The sequence below is a fragment of the Cinclus cinclus genome, chromosome 1 (genome assembly GCF_963662255.1).
Source record: "Cinclus cinclus chromosome 1, bCinCin1.1, whole genome shotgun sequence".
Lineage (NCBI taxonomy): Eukaryota > Metazoa > Chordata > Aves > Passeriformes > Cinclidae > Cinclus > Cinclus cinclus.
In genome coordinates, this window is record NC_085046.1 from 120544653 (window position 1) to 120562617 (window position 17965).

Below are 17965 nucleotides of genomic sequence, written 5' to 3' on the forward strand. Positions count from 1 at the left end.
ATTAAGAAAAACCATATATGTTATATAGAAGATAATATACACAGATTTTAACAGTAATTTTCCTCCTTAAAAGTCACTGTCCGTAGGATCAGTCTTACTCTACAGACAAGTAACTGGAATATTTGAAATTACTAATGGGGTAGATTGAGGTTATAGAAGCAAAATGTTATCAAGCACACCTTTGCACATGTCTCTACTGTGACTTAAATTAAAAGCCTTAAGCATTCTCCTACATACTCCACTTTCAACCTAAATGGAATATCACTGACAGTATACAAAGAGGGCACTTCTAATCTAGTTAGTGTAACTATGCTACAGGACAGCTATCTTACAAAGGAGATTAAGTTCAGATGTTTAGAAACTTTAAAAACAAGAGAAAGCTAGAAACCCTAAACAGCTACTCAAATGAACTATAATTATCTTTTAGAGAATATTAGACTAAACTCCAGTATTTGCTACGGTCATTATATTAAAACAAAGTTCTACCACACCTAAAGGATAAGGCATAGCCATCTACTAATTGGCGTATTTGTTTATTTGACTCAGTTTGTGAAAAGGTCCTTATTTGTGTAAGCAGCAAAACAAACTCCAACTGAATGATTGCTATATGCAAAAGAACTGAAGGCAATAGCCTCTGCAGTGAACTTTACAGTTCTCAACAGCACACACGCAACATGCTATCTGAAAAAAGTTTCTAACTGAACTACATGTATTAAATACTGAAAAAGGTTTTACATTTTTTATTATAATTTATTTTATTTAACAATCTAAGAAGTTTGCAGCCATCAGAAGTTCCAGTGCAATTTCAGGTGCAATTGGGAATTCAGGAATCTCCGTAGAGCTGTTAGTATAGCGGACCTTGTAGGTGAAATACATGCATACTTTGGATAGGACATGGGATGGGATCTCTCTAAAATTGACCTCATTTGTCTCATTTTCTGCAAACTGACCTGTAGAAAGAAAAAAACAACATAAAACAACACTAAACCAGAAGTCAAAATCCCAATTCACTGCAAAATAAAACAACCTACTATATTAATACAATGCATTCTAAATAGACTGCCTAAGTCTCATCTTCCAGGGTATTAGATTCTTCATTCTAAAGCAGGATGTGCCACATTCAGAGCCCTCAAGAATATTAAGATACCCAGCATTATGAAATGTTTATTTAGGCTGAAGCCTATCAGCATTATTCTGAACAACTACACCAGCACTTTACGTTCACTTCCAATACAGCTGATAGGTACTTAGCTGTATACTAAGCTCTGTGAGGCATCAATCCAAATTTCTGGCTGTCTTGTCCAAGGAAAAGAAAAGGTTTCTAGATGTTTCATATCTGCATATGCACACATATCTGTGTATATCAGTAGTCTCTTCTATGACCCAGTAGTTTTGAATTCCTCAGTTTCAGGGAGATTTGACAAGAGGGTTGAAACCTTGAAGTTGCATTAAGTTAATCTCAAAACACATTTGAAATTTGCTTTCTATAGTGCTTATAACCATGAAACCTGGTTGATGCAAAAGTTAGGATCCTATGATTAGTCCCACAGCATTTCTATTATTTTTGTCTCTCTTCTCCTCACATCTTTGGACTTTCAAATCATTAAACTGAAAGACAATGAAAAGAATACTAACATTAACTTCCCGTTTATGGGAGACTAGCAATGTTTAGTTCCCACTGTTTTTGTGGGCATCTCCTTCTAGCTACAAAGCCGAGCTATTTACTAATGACTACACAGATTTGTGTAGAAATATCTGCTTGCACTGAACCAGTCTGGCTTCAATTTTATTACAGGAACAGTTGGAAGCAAAAGAAGAAATGTTAGCATATTGGCCAAGTCACAGCACTGAAACAAAAGACTTACGTATTAGTGAAACTATGACCTACTGAACCAGACAGCAATAGTACTTTTCCTTGTGACCCATTTATCTTGCTAGTATTTATACAAAATATTCTTGACTGCTGAGTCCTTTACAGAGTCAGTTTCTAGCCGTCTAAGCAGGCTAATTTGCCTTTCTTCCTTTACCCTGAATGAATTCAGAGCAGGGCTGGTAACTATTCTTCCTCTTAGATGTCTGGGAGGCTGACATAAACACAAAACACTTACTACATATTTTCAAATGCAACCATTAAAATAACACTGAGAATTTTAATTGCTCAGCCTGCCCAAGTATTAATAAGTAATAAAAAATATAAATTAAACCAACAGATCTCTCCAGTAATCCCCCTCACCAGAATCTAAAAGAGAACATAATGGCCATATTCAGCTCCAAGTTCCATGAAGCCTACTGTTCAACCACTCAAGTGGCCAAAGGTAAAAGCACAGGATGAGGACACAGAAGGGAGAAAGCACTTGTGTTAACTTCTCCCTGTTCTCTCCCCCACCCTTTTAGTCTTTAGAAATTAGCTCAGGCACATCTTAAACCAGATATAGTTCTCATATACTCAGTAACATGTGAGGTCCTTTCCTCCTGTAAATTTATCTACCCTCACCTCAATGTTAAGCTAACTTTCATTAAGCTCAGGAACTCCTTGCCATAGGATGTTGTCCATATGTGGCCTTAACCCCAGTAGGCAGCAAAGCACCAAACAGCTGCTTGCTCATTTGCTCCTGCTGTGGGTGGACAAGGGAAGAGGAAAGGAACAGTAAAAACAAGAAAACTTGTAGGTTAAAAGAACAGAAAGGAAACGAAACAAGTCATGTAATGGTAATCACCACCTCCCATGGGCAGACTGATGACAAGCCAGTTCTCAAGCAAAAGATGGCTCACTTCCCTTTTTTACACCTCTCCCTTATCTAGTTTGGAGCAAGACACAAGGAATGTAATATCTCCTTCAGTAGTTCAGGTCATGTGTCTGGTTGTGTTCTCTCCCAGCCTCTTGCACACCCTCTTGTCTGGTTATTGAATGGGGAAAAAGTGAGAAACAGAGGAACCCTGAACAGTGTGCGAACACCTTACAGCAACAGCTAAAACAGACATATTATTTACTCTGTTTTAGTCACAAATCTAAAGCACAGAACCCTGTGACCTGCTATAAAGAAAATTAACTCCAATACCAGAAGTTCCACCATGGAACTACCAAAGAATTACCAGCTCTCGCTCGTTTGTGTTGAACTTGGCAGCTCCATGTTTCATATAATACCCTCAAGTTCTCATACCATAGGAAACTAACAGCAATGTAAGACAGTGTAAAATCCCTAAATACTCAAAAGGCAGAGTCCAATTTTAAGTCTGTTAGAACAGTGCCCCAACAGAGATGGACTATTCTGCTGGAAACAGGAACTAGGCAGGATATGGAGAAGTTACATATTTTTCAAACTTTTACTTACTGCACAATAAATATTCAAACTGTCCAAAAGTGAAAACAAAGAAGGTAAAGGTACTAAGTCTTCTGTACCTACCTGGTCCACTCAACATAGCTTTTATTGTTCCTGATGTTAATGCATGCTCTCTTTTTACAATGAACTCATGGCCATCAGAGGATATTAACTTCACATACATAGCATCTGGGCCCTCACACCCACCGTATGTTTTCTCTTCTCCATCTGTATTGGAAAAAATATAATGGTTTCAGAACACAATATACCGATTCAAAATACTAAAACTGCAAGTTTAAGTTTTTCTATTACTATATTTGCAGACTGAAGAACCCAATACAACAAGAAATGAGACAGAAGCGTTTTGCATATCTGAAGATTACTTTTCTAAAGTAACCAGCAATCTGCTTTAAAGTAAGTAACTTTGCAAAACTTGAAACTTTAACATCCCTCCATCATCAAATTCTGATATGATTTTTAAAATCTACATAGGAATGAAGTTTTCCTTTAGACATTCTCAAGTCAATTGAACCTGCTATTGCTTCCTTCCGTTACATCTACAATCATGTTTATCATACTAATACTTGCTAAAAGTTAACTAAACACATATCTGATACTGAGAAATATAGACTGTGAGGAAAAAAATGCTTTCTGAAGCACTGCTAAGAACAAAACCAGTCAATATTCCTGCACTGAAGAGATGACATGAAATAAGAATCATCCTCCCTGACTGCCCAACCAAACCCAGAACCATACAGCATCAGTGCATACCCATGGCCTTTGGCAGAAAGTATGGAAGTGCCAGAGCACTAAACCCAGGGAGATTGCAAAATTCTCCCCACAGCAGTTTAACCGTGCTTTTTCTTTCTCCCTTCTCTCTCCTGTTTCAGTGAATACCCGCTCTCTACTTTGTTTCGCCTGAAGGCTTTATCCCCCTTACCTTTCTGTGCCTTCTTTTATTGTATCCTGACAGTGCTACTTTTAAAAGTTGAATTATTGTTGCTAGTAGAGCAAATAAAACATTCCCCCAATCAAGTTACTTTGTGAATTTGAAGTTAAAATTGAATTATTATGTAGCTATTGCCAATTTTAATAAAGTACTGCCAGTGCCAAACATGCTATAATACAGTCACAGAAAGTATAGAAAAACCCCAATCTATCCAACCCTGTTTCATTAACCAGTCATTTGTTGAGGCAGAAACAACAGTTTCAGAAATGTAGTCATATCGCACACAATGTAATTTATCAGAAATCCGTCACTATTATGATCTCTGAGCCAGAATTCAACAGGCTGACTTTAGTTAAGAAACAAGCAAAGAACTACTTTTAAAAGTACACAGAGAAATTTTCTTGGCCACTATATAAATGTTTAGTGCTATAAAAGCCTAGAGGCATTCCTATTTTAGCATGTACATTTTCAGGACTATGCATGTTAAGCTAGTGAAATTTTTGTTAGTATAGATACACTCTGAACAAGTCTTCCTGTAACTGAACAGTCACTTGAGAAAATTCTCCTACAAAACATTTGTAGGAAGTTTGAGGTTACAAGAAAAAGTGACAAGATCAACATTTAAAGTCTTAGAATCCACCTCCTCTACTGATGTGAGAGAGAAAATGCTTGAAAACAAGAGACATTCTAAGACTGTGAACTTACCCATTCTCTTCTAATAAAAAAATTTGTTTATCTTCAACTGCAGATTTTGCAATAGGAGCGTCTGAAAAAACACAAGGGGCAGTATTTTGAGTCAGCAGTACAATTTTTAAATTCCCCTTTACTTATTAGCCTTTATGTTACCATAAACACTCTTCCAAAAAGAGTATGATGATAAACAACATGCAGTGGTGATGAGCAGTGTGTTTTGAAAACAGGAAACCTATGAAGTCCATCCAGAGGAAATGCAAACCCTCAACCTTTGCACCCCCAGTGCTGTCTGGAAGGTGACCTGCTGGAAGGCAGGTTTGCACAAATAGACCTGGTGAACAAAGTTGAACACGAGCCAGCAGCGTGCTCTTGCAGCAAAGATGGCCGACAGCACCTTGAACTTTACTTAAAGAGCACTGCCAGAAGGTTGAGGCAGGTGATCCTGCCCCTCCACTAGGCACTGCTGGACACATCTGGAGCGCTGGGTTCAGTAGGACAGACTAAAGTGAGTCCTGCAGAGGATCACAAAGCACTTGTAATACAAGGACAGGCTGAGAGAACTGGGGCTGTTTAGGCCAGAGAAGAGAAGGCTCAGGGATCAGTCTAATCAGTATGCACTAAATACCTGGCCTTCAACCTCTCCTTCACAGAAGATTGACAGTTCCCAATATCACCACCAATATCACCTAGATAATCTACTTCAGACATATAATGTAGGTATAGTTCAGCAGGAGCTTCCATAGCTTATCTACTGATATCCAGATTGCTGCATGTGTATTTCCCCATGGAAAGGAAATTAAAGAGGTAGAGAAATGGAACTACTTATTTGCAAAACAAATTTGGTATGTTCAGATACAACCTTCATATTTATTCATTTTAAACTGCATCTCTACTGTCTAAAAGAAAACTTTGGAAGACAAATTCTACCCAGTCACCTGCTGTCCTAAAATGCCTTTCGTATCAACAGCCACACTGCAAACATTAACTCAGTACAGATCAATGATACTGCTGTGTGTCTGCAGATGCAGGAAAATAGCACCAGTGATTCTAGGTGGTGCCTCAGTTGATATTCAGGGTTGAGGGCAGTAAAGACAACAGAGCAGAGACCACACCTGCCATTTGCTCCCTCCTATGTTTCTGGTAAAAGTTTAGCAAAAAAATATAAGCAAGCTGAGGAAGCTGCATGATTTGGAAGAAGTACTACAGACACCTCTTTGCTATTGCTGATCAATTCTGCACAGCACTTTGATGCTGGTTTATTCCATCTGTCTTTACTTTTTAGTTGTCTTAAGAGAAATGAGCAAAAATAATCCTCCATTTACATTGCTGCTTCCTTTGAAAACATCCTGACTTTACAGAACTATCTCTAAAAAATATTTTCCTTACCACTAGTATAAGGAACACCTTAACTTGTATTCTTGCAGGTGAAAAGTTCCTGAACATAAAGCACATTGAAAAACGTTGTTTGAGTGTTAATCTGTGTATGTTATAATAGATTCCCTAGCATGGAGTGTTAAATGCCTTCATCATGTTCAGTAATTCCAGGAACTCATCTAAGGAAACTACATCTGGGTGCTGGGACAGTTGGGGCCCAAAACTGATGGGATCTTTCACCCTCTTTCAACAGTTTTTGTAAATTGAAATCAGTCATCTTATTGGAGAGTATCTGTTGCTCAGGAAGTGATGAAATACCTCACATTATTACTTCTAACTTTGCAGAAGACGATCACTTGCACTACCTCTTTTTCTAGCCACAAAACCATTTGCTACATTACAAAAGAGTAATGAAACCAACTATGATTTATAAATAATACTTGGGGGGGGGGAAAGGAAAAAAAAAAGCCCCACAGAAATTATATCATTCCTTGGAAGTGCTGGTGATGATAAAAATGTGCCTTGGTTTGCAATACAAATAATGCCACTAAACACAGGAATAAAGGCTACTTAGTGGGAGTGCAGATATGTTAAGACCTTGAAAGGCAAAAGCATAACTTGAGGAAGCTAATACATTGAAAGACTGAAAATGGAGAACTGAAAAAGTCTATACAAAAAACATTAGATGTCACAAAAATACACAAAGAGCATTTTAATAATCAAATGTGCTATCATATGATTAGAGAGGAAATAACGAAGAAAAGAAGAAAATTATCAGATTCAATGGTCTGAATTCAATTGTACCAAACAGTAAAGCAGGATAAAAATGCAATAAGCCTTTGTAGTTTTAGGGCACGCTGAAGTATTTAAAAGAAGTATTTAAAAATTTAATCAGTAATTTTCTTTGGGAAAAAGGAAACTCAAGATGCAATCTGGGCTCTGTATATCATCTGGGGTTAAATAAATATGATGAGAGGTGATCTTAAAATTAGAAAGAACCTTTCTACAAGACTACAAGAATACAGTATGGCGTTGCAAACATAGAACAACTAGACTAGAAAAGAACTACTAGTTACTCCAAAAAAAATACTGATTTTTTTTTTAAACAATGCTGACAGAAAAGAATAGCAGATTTGGATGAGACAGAAGTGGAAAGCATTGCAACAAAAGCAGGACAAAATGTAACACAGACAAGTGACCAGTCTTGAAAAACAGTGTATGAGAAACCACATGAAATTAAGTCATGTGAAATCAAGACTCCTGCATGAAGGCACCAATACAATCTTCTTTCATGTTGTCAGGGCTTGTTATTTGTTGCTATAATCATTCTGTGGTGAACTATAAACTGATAGCAGCTCTGTGGGGGCAGAAGAAAAAGAAGAGGGTGAGGGACAAAGATGCAAATGCACATTGAGGATTCTTTTTCAATTAAGACAGGCAATATGAGCAACGTTGCACAGGAGCAACAAGTTGCCTGGAATACCACACAAATTTTGAATTCCTTTTTTCAAGAAAATAAAGTTTGAATTACAGGAACTACAGAGAGCCTACTGACATGACAAAAGTCTGTTTATAAAAGAAAAAATAATCTTCCTTATTCAGCTTAGCAAAACTGGAATGAAGATAAATATAAAAATTCATTAAAAGGATGAACACCACGGGGAAAACTATGCCAATGTAATACCTCAGTTTAAGTTCTACTAATGATCATAAACAAACAAACAAACAAACAAAATATATATATATAGTGCTATTCCAGAGTCCAAGTTTGGTTCTGAATATGGAAAACCCCAAATATTCTATTGCCAAAAGCAAAAGATGCAGATAAGCCAGCCTGTTTTTAAGAAAAACACATAATATGTTCCAATATATGATACGTTTGACATCTTAGCAGGAAATGCACTGAGTTTCACTTGGTTTCCATTCTGATGCAATGATGTGTCATAAAAAAAAAAAAACGTGAATACCATCAGCAGTATAGATTTACTCCTGACAAAACAGTCAACAGTAGAGAGTCCAGAAAAATCAGAGAGATAATGCAACAAATGAGGAGAAAAGAAAAACAAGAAACTCAGGAACTCTGAAAAACCTAAAAGAAACAATAATGGTTCCTCTTCTGGATGAAGAAAAGTTCAGTCGGTCATGACATTGTATGAAGATCAGAACATTTTCAAAGCCAGAAAAAAATGCACACAGAAAATAAATCAAAATAATATAGAAACATATCTCACAAATTCTCACTTGTGCATCTAGTGAGAACAAAAAGAGCATTTTCTGCACCTTTTTTGTAATTGACAATGGCCTGGCCTTAGCTTTTAAATAATAGGTCAAGGAGAGTCAAGCAACCATGTATGTTGTCTTCCAAGAAATTATTGTCTCTCAGTGTGTTCCCAGTGTAATGCTTATTACAAAACATATTACTATATTTTCCTTCTGTATAATGAAAGCAGCATAAAAGACAAGACAATAGGAACAAAGAGACAGATTTCTGAACATGCCTGGTAACTACCTATATTTTAATTATTTTTCCACATTTTATCGTTGCCCTGTTTGACTTCACCAAGACTACACCAATGCAGCAGTCAGGATCAGAACAACCCAAGTTTTGTTAATGTGTACATTTCGTATATTTTTGACTTGACTATTTCAGACTCCTGCAAAGAACCATTAATTTATGTTGAAGTGCATTCACAATTCCATTTGCCCTTCAAGAAGCTTATGTGGCCTTACTATAAGGTAGCTCAGCTCCCTGACTTGATCTCAAAAAAGCACATATATTAGGTAGTACTGTTCTCCGGCTTTGCCTCCTTAAAAAAAACCCAAAACAACAAACCAAAAAAAACCTTGCATTTCTTGAGAGAAAGTTTACATAAAAGGGATATGCCACTTTTTAATCAGAGGGAGAGTACAATACAACTAAACCCAGCTATTTGGCACAGAAACTTTCCAACCGTCTATAAAGGACTTCCTGATGCAGAAAACAGAATTGTCATTAGATATTAGAGAGCTGAAAATTGCCACAAGCTGCCAGAATATTCACACCTACAAGGTACAACATTGCAAAATATCACAAATCTCTAAACCACGGCAATTAAGCCACAGGAGGCTCTTGTTTCCCCACTTCAATATCTTCTTACGCCTCTAAGAAGAAACAGGATGGTGTGGTAAGTTTGATTGCCTTCCTGCTTCTCTTGAGCATCAAATGCAAGAACGAAACAGAAGCATGCTCACAACCAAAGCTGCATGCTCATCTCCCAAGTTTGCCAGAATTTCCAGAACAGCATTTCTCTGTATGCCTTGTATGTCAATGAGTGGAATAGACTTGAAGGATACACACTAATGTAGCTGAACACACTGGACCACTGCTCATTCCAGAACCTCACTGCTTTGTTCTCATTAGCACAAGAACACTGAATCTATGCAAACATTTCAAGCATTCAGATTCTTCGATCCCAAAGGAAAATCCTTTTAAAACTCAGCTTCTGGTTTAAGGAAATTCAAATGGCTTCCAACTCATTAGCTGCATGACACACGCACAATGCTTCAGCTGCTACCATTTGTATCCTACACTGTCCATTTCTGGAAAACATGTGGCAAATTTGCCTTCACCAATTTCTGTGTTTCTTTAAAAGCCAAATGTGACATTTTTTTATGTCATTTACGTATCGGTAAGAGTTCATCAATTACAAAAGGCTGCTGTGTGTTACAACCGCAGCCTTGTACTGTTCAATTCTAAATTCTATCCTATCCTGTGTAATAACTTGTTTAAAACCACCTCTCTTCAGTTTAATATTCATCACTAAGTATACATCAAAAATAATTAAGTTAATAATAATTAAGGGATCGAAGCATATTTAGAAAAAACATGAGGAGAAACTGGTACAGCATGATTTCCAAATTGGCTGATTCACTACTCCAGTACTCTCAGGCTCTAAAATTCAAATTTTCTGGGACACACACCGGAATATGACAGGAAGGCAAACTACAAGTGAATGCTAGTTGAGATAAACAGGAGATGTGGTAGGATAAAATGTACAGAGTACCAAAGATCTTATCTAAGATTACTTTTCCTGTCTAAGGAAACTTTCCTTTTCAGTAATTTCCCTGGAAAGCTTCAAGAAAAAAAAAAAAACCTCAAAAATACGGGCAAGGGAATGTTACTGTTTTTTTTCCAAAGACTACTTCTGAGCTGTACTGTACAGCCCTTGACACTGGGGAAAAGAGGCTAATGGCATACTGCAAAATTTTACAGGGCATGGAGTTCTGCCCTTTTGTTGTAGGCATTCACCAAAAACTGCTGTTATGCAAACTACCCCACAATGAAGCTAACTAAACCCTGAACCTTTCTAGCTGCTAAGAGACTTGTCAAAATCCATCAAAATACCTTAGAATAATCTGACAAACCCCATACTTTCATGACATAACTTAAGGAATTATTGTAACACACACAAGAACTGTAAAAACACAGTAAAACACGTGAAGCTGAGTATCCTTGATACTCATTTGTCTCTCTGCAACAACATTAAAACAATTAACAATATTCAAATTCTTCACATTAAGACTACGTGAAACTATCTAACTCTGTTCATCACCTACTCTGGTACAGAAAAAAAGAAGGAAAATCTCAAATGGCTTTTCTCTGCCACAACAATGAAAAAAAAATTAAATGCTGAAGTGCTAGAAGTTTTTAAAAATTACCTTAAAGCTCCCAGTGAAAACGTTAGCAAAAATTTTACAGATGTAAACATATTACTGATATAACTTAAGCTCATTAAAAGGCTGATCTCAAGCGTAAGTTGTGTGCCACCTGTGCAGAGATGTAGCCAATGTACTACAGGAAAACTAATTAAGACTTATTCCCCTTCAAAGTGACTCTTCAGCTAACTGAACATTATCTCTCCCCCAACAATTACCTGGTCCCTTATAATGGCAAGAGAAGATTGGGAATATGTAGGGGATTGCTCAGAAATAAGTGTGCAAAGTGGTTCTTACCCAAAAGATCTGTCACATGCCTGTTTATCTATGTTTTTCTGGTTTGCTTCCAAAAGCCATCAAAGACAAGTAAACAAATGGCCTGCGACTAGGTGTCCTCAAAACGCAAAGCTTAACTTAATCCACAGTACCAAACATATTTAAAATATTTAACGAAAGTTAACTGGTGGAAGACCAAATCGGCTGTCAAAGCAAACTGCCAGCAGCACCATCACCATTTCGTACACAAACGTGTAGCCCTCAGTAACTTACCAATGCTCAGGTTACCTTGTACTAAAGCAGAACCTCCCACTGAGGAACACATGGCACTCAGAAGCTCATTTCTGCTGCTACATAGGTAGGGGTATCACCCGTTTCTTTGCTTCTCTTATATCCGCCGACCATTACATCCAAACCACTTTAACCAGCACTTCTCACCTTGGCAAAACAGCCCCTGGGAGCACATCCTAAATTCTTTCGGCCTTAAACTTTTTCCCTCTCTCTACGGCCTGGCGTAGGAAAAAGCTGAACCTCGCTTATGGCAGGAGTTTGGGAGCGACGCTCAAACCCAGGACTGCTCCAGAGAGCCCCTTTTCCGGCAGCGCCGGCATTCCAAAGAGAGCATTCTGGGAGAGACACGCGCCTTTCACCATCACCTCAGCGGGAAAACCCCGGCCTGGCACCGCGCCCCGCGTTCCCCGACGGCCCCGGGCGCCGCTCCGGCTCCTCCGCCCCTGCTTTGCCCCCGCCTCCCCCGCTGCCCTTCGCGGGGCCGGCTGCGGGGGCTCCCCACTCCCCAGCCGACCGGGCGCCCCGCCCCCGGGGTGTCCCTCGCGGCCCCGGCGGGGTCTCGCTCCCGCGGCCGCCCCTCACCCGTGGGCGCCGCTCCCTCCGCCCCGCTCGCAGGGCCGCGCTGTCGGCCCAGCTGCCTCCGAGCGCTTCCGCCCGGGTCAAGGGCCGCTTCCTGCTTCCCCGCGCCCTGCCCGTGCGCCCGGAACGGTGCATGCTGGACCGCGTAGTTCCCGGGGCCATCTGCAGGCCTGTCGTGTCAGGGTTCGGGGCTGTCGGCCGACAGCGGCTGAGCGTAAGGAGCGTTTTCCCGTCTGGCCAGCAAGGCCAGTGACATCCTGGCTTGTATGCAGAATAGTGTGGCCAGCAGGAACAGGGCAGTGATGTGCTCAGCACTGATGAGGCCGCACCTCGAGTCCTCTGTTCAGTTCTGGCCTCTCAGTAATGACATCGAGGTGCTGGAGGCTTGTCAAGAGGGAAATGAAACTGGGTAAAGGTTCTGGCGCACGAGTTTTATGAGGAGCTCCTGAGGAACTGGGGTGATTTAGCCTGGAGAAGAGAAGGCTCAGTGAAAACCTCGTGATTCTACAACTATTTGAAAGAAGATTAAAAGGTGGGATCGGCCTCTTCTCCCAGGTAGCTGTCGAGAGGACACCAGGCGATTGACTCAAGCTGTGCCAGGGGAGGTTCAGGCTGGACATCAGGAGGAATTTCTTCACGGACAGAGCATTAGACATTGGAATGGACTACCCAGAGAGGTGGTGGAGTCACTGTCTCTGGGGGGCTGTTTAAGGCATGACTGGATGCGGCAGTTGTGATAATTGATCGATTTGTGTTAATCATAAAAGTATTGGGGTTTGTGTAAACCCGAATACTTAGGTCTGAAATGAAGCATAGACATTAGATAGAGAAAAATATATGTGATTAAATCATTCTGTTTAAATACCCGTTATGAATATTGTGGGGGTTTTTTTAGTAAATTGTATTCAATACCAGTTTGCAAAACGAGGCTTTCCCACAGCCTGAAAGATTTTGCAAAATCAGATTTCCTGCCTTTGTGTAATCAATTGCAACCTATCTGCTAAGACCAGACTTCCCACTTCTGCTGTTCTTTATCTACCAAAATGAGATGGTTACTTGACAAAAATTGTCCAGAGATTTCACACAAGCGATCCCACGGATTTTTTTGACCACCACTGCTTACCTGGCAGAATTATGACAACAACAAAAAAACAAAACAAAACAAAACAAAACAAAACAAACAAAAAAAACAATTACTGATTACTACAAGTAAAACCATACCATAAAAAGGAGCTGCAAACCAAGGTTCGAGGGAGTGGGGAGTGGGCCGTGACCCCTCACATTCCCCAGCGCTGTTTGCTCCGTCTATATCAAAATAAAGCAATCTAAATTTTGCTAAATATCGAGACTTTGTTTCTCATCTCTAACAGAGTTAACGCCACGGTCTAGAGACACATGTTGGACTCGATGGCCTCAGAGGTGTTTTCCAGCCCAATGGATTCCGGGATTCTGCGGCTGAGCCGTGTCCGGGAGATGCCGACGGGGGCGCCGCGGAGCCGGCCGGAGCCTTCCTGCGGGCGGAACCAAAGCGCGGCGCGGCGGCGGCGCGGCGGGGACTGTCGGTGTGGCACCGCCCGCCGTGTCCCCGGTGCGGCCGCGGCCCCGGCCCCGCCATGCTGCCGCTGCTGCTGCTCCGGGCCGCCCCCGCCGCCTGCCGCCGCGCCTCCGCCTCCGCCTCCTCATGGCTGCGGGGCGCCGCGCACCCCGCCTGCCGCCACCGGGCCGCTTTGGCCGCTGCCGCCGCGAGGCCCCAGCAGGTTCTGTGTAGGGGCTGTGGGGACTGTGTGCGGGAGAGGGAGGAGCGTTCCCGCTCCCCGGGGAAAGGGCTGCGGCCCTGGGAGTCGCCGTTTTGCCCTTAGGGGATTTTGAGGAGGAAAACGAGGTACCTCATCTGTTGGGGTCAGGTGAGACCCCACCTGGAGTGCTTTGTCCAGCTCTGGCGCCTCTATCGACCTGCTGGAGTGAGTCCAGAGGAGGCTAGCAAAATGAATGGAGGCATATAGCACCTCTCCTATGATAAAAGATTGGAGGAACTGAGTTTGTTCAGCCTGGAGAAGAGAAGGCTTTGTAATGACCTAATTGTGGCCTTCCAGTACCCGAAAGGGGCCTATAAGAAAGTCGTGTGGGGGAAAGGGACTTTTTACAAAGGCATGAAGTGCCAGGACAATGGGGAATGGATTAAAATTGAGAGTAGGTTTAGCTGTATCTAAAGGAAGCTATTTAGCTAATCTAAGATTCTAGGAAAAACAGATCTTTTCTGTGAAGGTGATGAGACATTGGAATAGGTTGCCCAGGGAAGCTGTGGATACCCCAACCCTCAAGCTGCTTAAGGTTGGCCTGGATGGAGCTTGTAGCAAGCTGGTATGGTGGAAGGTGTCCCTACCCTCAACAGGACTGTTGAAACTGGATGATCTTTAAGGCCCAGTGCAACCCAGGCCATTCTGTTATTCTATGATCAGACAGAGATGGATGCCTTAAATGTCTCCCTGCAAAGCTGTGTGTAAATAATTGCTGCCTCAATTATCCATAATGGAGTTGCAAATATTTAATGCTTATTTGGGATATTTACATGGAAGTTTATTAAAACAGGCAGCATGTTAGGTGGAGTTTTTGGCATGCTTTGGGGTGTAACCTAACTTTAATCCCTAGTCTGAAATGCTGGGGGTGGGTTCAGGGCAAGGAGAAACTTGGTGTGAGTGTATACACTACATATATGTGTGTATGTGTATATGGGTGGATAGGTAGAGACGAGGTATAGTACTGTTGTTCCTTAGCCCTGTACTGGTTTCATCTTTCAGGTTACATCTTTTCAAGGAGTGGCTGTTCGCAGCCTCAGCACATCCTCCCCTCATGATCACCCAGAACATGGAAGATTAGTTTATAAAGGAAATTTGGCAAAGGCAGTGTTGGGTATGTGACTTGAAGTGGCTTATATTGTCTTTTTTTGTTGTTGTAGTTTTAACAGTATTTGGTAACTTTAAAATGGAACATTAAAAGTGAGTGTTCTCCTTTCCAAGTTTGCCAAAATCTGGATCATATGTACATCAGAACAAGCAAATAAAAAAGGTGGAAGTGGTGGTGTTTGGTTTCTGCTTCTCTGCTTGGCTGTGCAGGGAGCTCCGTCCATCTCTGTAACCCCTCAGCCTTCTTTGGCTTCCCTTGCAGCCCTTGGGGTGACTTACCCAACCCAGTAAGCAGCAAAGATGAGCTATAACTGCTGTTCACATTCTGTGTGCTGGTTCCTGAAATGCTTCCCATGCAGGCAGGTATTCTGATGAAGTGCTCCATCTGTAATGAGACTTCTCAGATCTTTCTTTGGCCAGTTAATGTAACAAAGACCTAGTGAAGAGCAAAGCCATTGGGTGTTTTCTGATATGCATCTTTGAAATGTTTCCTAACATATTTATTTGTCACAGGATCTTGAGCTCCTGGTTTTCAGGGTGACTTAAGGACTGTGGGTCGTCTACAGCACTGGCTACTGTCTTTCAAGCCACATGCAAAATGGGTGGGGAGTATTTACCAGGGTTTATGCATTGTGGCCAAGCTGGCTTCTTTGTCAAGAAAGTCAACATTAGTTGTTGATGAAGAGAGAAATTCCCTGTCTTCCATCTCTTAGATGAGCACTTTACATGTGTCCATGAATGGAGTCAAGTCTCATTAGAAATCAGTTTTTCTGCCTGTGAAGTAAAAACTTCATATGTGTGCATAACAGCTAATAGCTGAGTGCATCACAGAAACAGAGCAAGCTTTGATACACCCAGCATGAAGCTACAAACAAATCAAAACAGTGGCAATGAGAAGGGGTTCAGCTTTCAATGATTTCTCCATGAGCTTAAAAAAGGGGGAAGGGGTTTTTCAGTAACTTCATCAGTTCAAGTAATGGCAGTGTTATGTGATAGAAAAAAATAGATGTTATTTTGAGAAAATTTTGCTCATAAGTGTTAACCTTTCATTTTCTTTCTTTTATGTAGGCGTGAAGTTTTTCTCTTACTCCACCAGCATATTCAACCTGTTCATGATGCCCTACATCATGCTCAAAAGTGGCATTGGAATGGAAAGTTTGCTTGTCCAAGCTGCATTTTATGGGCTGATAGGAGTTTTTACATTTGTAACTCCAGTTACTTTACATATCCTTACAAAAGGTTATGTTATCCGACTCTATTATAAAGATGAAGTGGACACCTATACAGCCATTACCTACAATGCCATCTTGGCAGAAAAAGTGACTGTTTTCCACCAGAAAGATGTAAAGATTCCAGACATCACCAAAATGTTTACAACATTTTATGCGAAAACGAAATCAATGCTCGTTAATCCTACACTTTTCCCAAACCCTCAGGATTATAACCATCTCATGGGCTATGACAAATCCTCATTTTTTAAATTGGAGGATTTAGAGGAGGTAAAGGAAACTGATGAAAGGAAATAATTTGAAGATAATGTCAGTATCATTGTGCATAATGCAGTACTATATACGTGAAAGAATGTAAAAATCTATTACACTTGCTTAAGTATCAGGCAGCTGGAGTTTTCTGTATGCATTTTGGAATGTATAAAAAGAGACTTTAAAAAATATACTACAAACTGTGAGGAATTCTTTAGAGTTAATAACATAAAATACACTAAAAAGTCGAGTTGCTTAGCCCTGTCTTTTGCTTGTTTATTCTTGGTTTGATTTTTGTTGTTAGCTCTCCAGAAAATGCATGAGCTGTCTCACCATCTCTGTGTCAAAAGAAGCCATTCATGATAGACAAATCATCAACACTCATTACCTATCAAGTACATAGTTAAGATGTTAAGCCTTAAATATTTCTTGTGCTTAATCTAAAAATATTGGGCTTTTTGTCACTGCTGGTGATGTTATAAAGGGAGTGAACATGGCTTTCCCTTCGTGAGACCATCGGTAGCCAGGAGGAGTCTCTAAAAAGCAGGCGGGTATGCTTATGAATTCCTGCTACAGCCTTCTCCCCAAGGAGTGAACATGGGGAGAATGGCTGTGTATATATAGAGGAGTAAGTTCTAGCTACTCAAAGCTACTCTTGGGTTTCTTACACTAAAGTCCCACTCTGAGCAACCCTGTCCCCAAAGACAAGCAGCAAGAAGCCCCTCTTCTTGGGCACAAGAAAGCACTGTGGCATAAGATTTGCTCTGTGAGCATCCCACTGACAAGAGGTGCTGTGTTTGAATCGACAAAGAAAATTCTAGCAGCTAGTCTGTCAGCATTTTATGTATGGTGGGGAAGCAATTGTGCCTTTAAAGAACACACCTTGAATTTTAGCACTGTGAAGAAAGCCACCTTTCACTTAACTAAAAAGGGGATCTGGTCTTTTTGTGGTACCAGACAGGTTCTTCTCCCTTGAGTGTGTAGGAATTGGATTTAAATTTTTTAGCCCAAGGCACATAAACTAACAGGTACTAACATTCTTTGTTTTCAAAGAATGAAGGGCCTAAATATTTTGAGACATTAAAATTAATCCTTTAGTGTTAGCGGTGCCCTTTGTTATAAGAAAATCTGATGGCTTGCTACTAGTCATCCTGATCCTGCAAATAAAAAGTTATAGCTAACTTTCAAGCTGTTTCCTAACTTGTAGTTAAAAAGCTGTATTTAAAACTCTAAATGCCTTCCAATACTATTATTTAAATTTTCTTTTGTAAGATGATTCCACAGATGATATTACACTGGGATTTTGAATGTTGCTTTTCTGATTGCCCACAATGTACTTCTTTAGTAATTCAAAAGCAAATCGTCCCATCCCAATATTTTTGCAGCAGTTTTTTTGTGTTGGCA

At 40.5% G+C, this 17965-nt stretch overlaps 2 protein-coding genes across 7 annotated transcripts; one reads left to right on the plus strand and one right to left on the minus strand.

The window, feature by feature from the left end:
• Window positions 1–512: 512 nt before the first annotated feature.
• Window positions 513–13419, minus strand: ELOC (elongin C). 6 transcript variants are annotated; one of them, XM_062489680.1, is made up of 4 exons: window positions 13399–13419; window positions 4975–5035; window positions 3405–3548; window positions 513–950 (listed from the first exon to the last, which is right to left on the minus strand). In XM_062489680.1, exons 2-4 carry the CDS (start codon window positions 4976–4978, stop codon window positions 760–762), a joined length of 339 nt encoding a protein of 112 aa, XP_062345664.1. In that variant the 5' UTR covers window positions 4979–5035; window positions 13399–13419; the 3' UTR covers window positions 513–759. The 6 variants fall into 6 exon arrangements, with proteins under 6 accessions (XP_062345664.1, XP_062345626.1, XP_062345635.1 ...); XM_062489642.1 differs by lacking the exon at window positions 13399–13419 and adding an exon at window positions 12181–12281; XM_062489651.1 differs by lacking the exon at window positions 13399–13419 and adding an exon at window positions 11746–11944.
• Window positions 13420–13647: 228 nt separating this feature from the next.
• Window positions 13648–16755, plus strand: TMEM70 (transmembrane protein 70). The gene is made up of 3 exons (XM_062502437.1): window positions 13648–13934; window positions 14976–15087; window positions 16149–16755. Exons 1-3 carry the CDS (start codon window positions 13791–13793, stop codon window positions 16604–16606), a joined length of 714 nt encoding a protein of 237 aa, XP_062358421.1. The 5' UTR covers window positions 13648–13790; the 3' UTR covers window positions 16607–16755.
• Window positions 16756–17965: the final 1210 nt, after the last annotated feature.

Excerpts from the sequence above, each read along its gene's own strand:
- ELOC (XM_062489680.1), bottom strand. Across the intron at positions 951-3,404 it reads AGCTATGTTGAGTGGACCAG|GTCAGTTTGCAGAAAATGAG; the intron begins GTAGGTACAGAA and ends TTCTTTCTACAG.
- TMEM70 (XM_062502437.1), top strand. The coding sequence starts at position 13,791 with ATGCTGCCGCTGCTGCTGCTCCGGGCCGCCCCCGCCGCCTGCCGCCGC. Across the intron at positions 13,935-14,975 it reads CCGCCGCGAGGCCCCAGCAG|GTTACATCTTTTCAAGGAGT; the intron begins GTTCTGTGTAGG and ends TTCATCTTTCAG. Across the intron at positions 15,088-16,148 it reads TTTGGCAAAGGCAGTGTTGG|GCGTGAAGTTTTTCTCTTAC; the intron begins GTATGTGACTTG and ends TCTTTTATGTAG.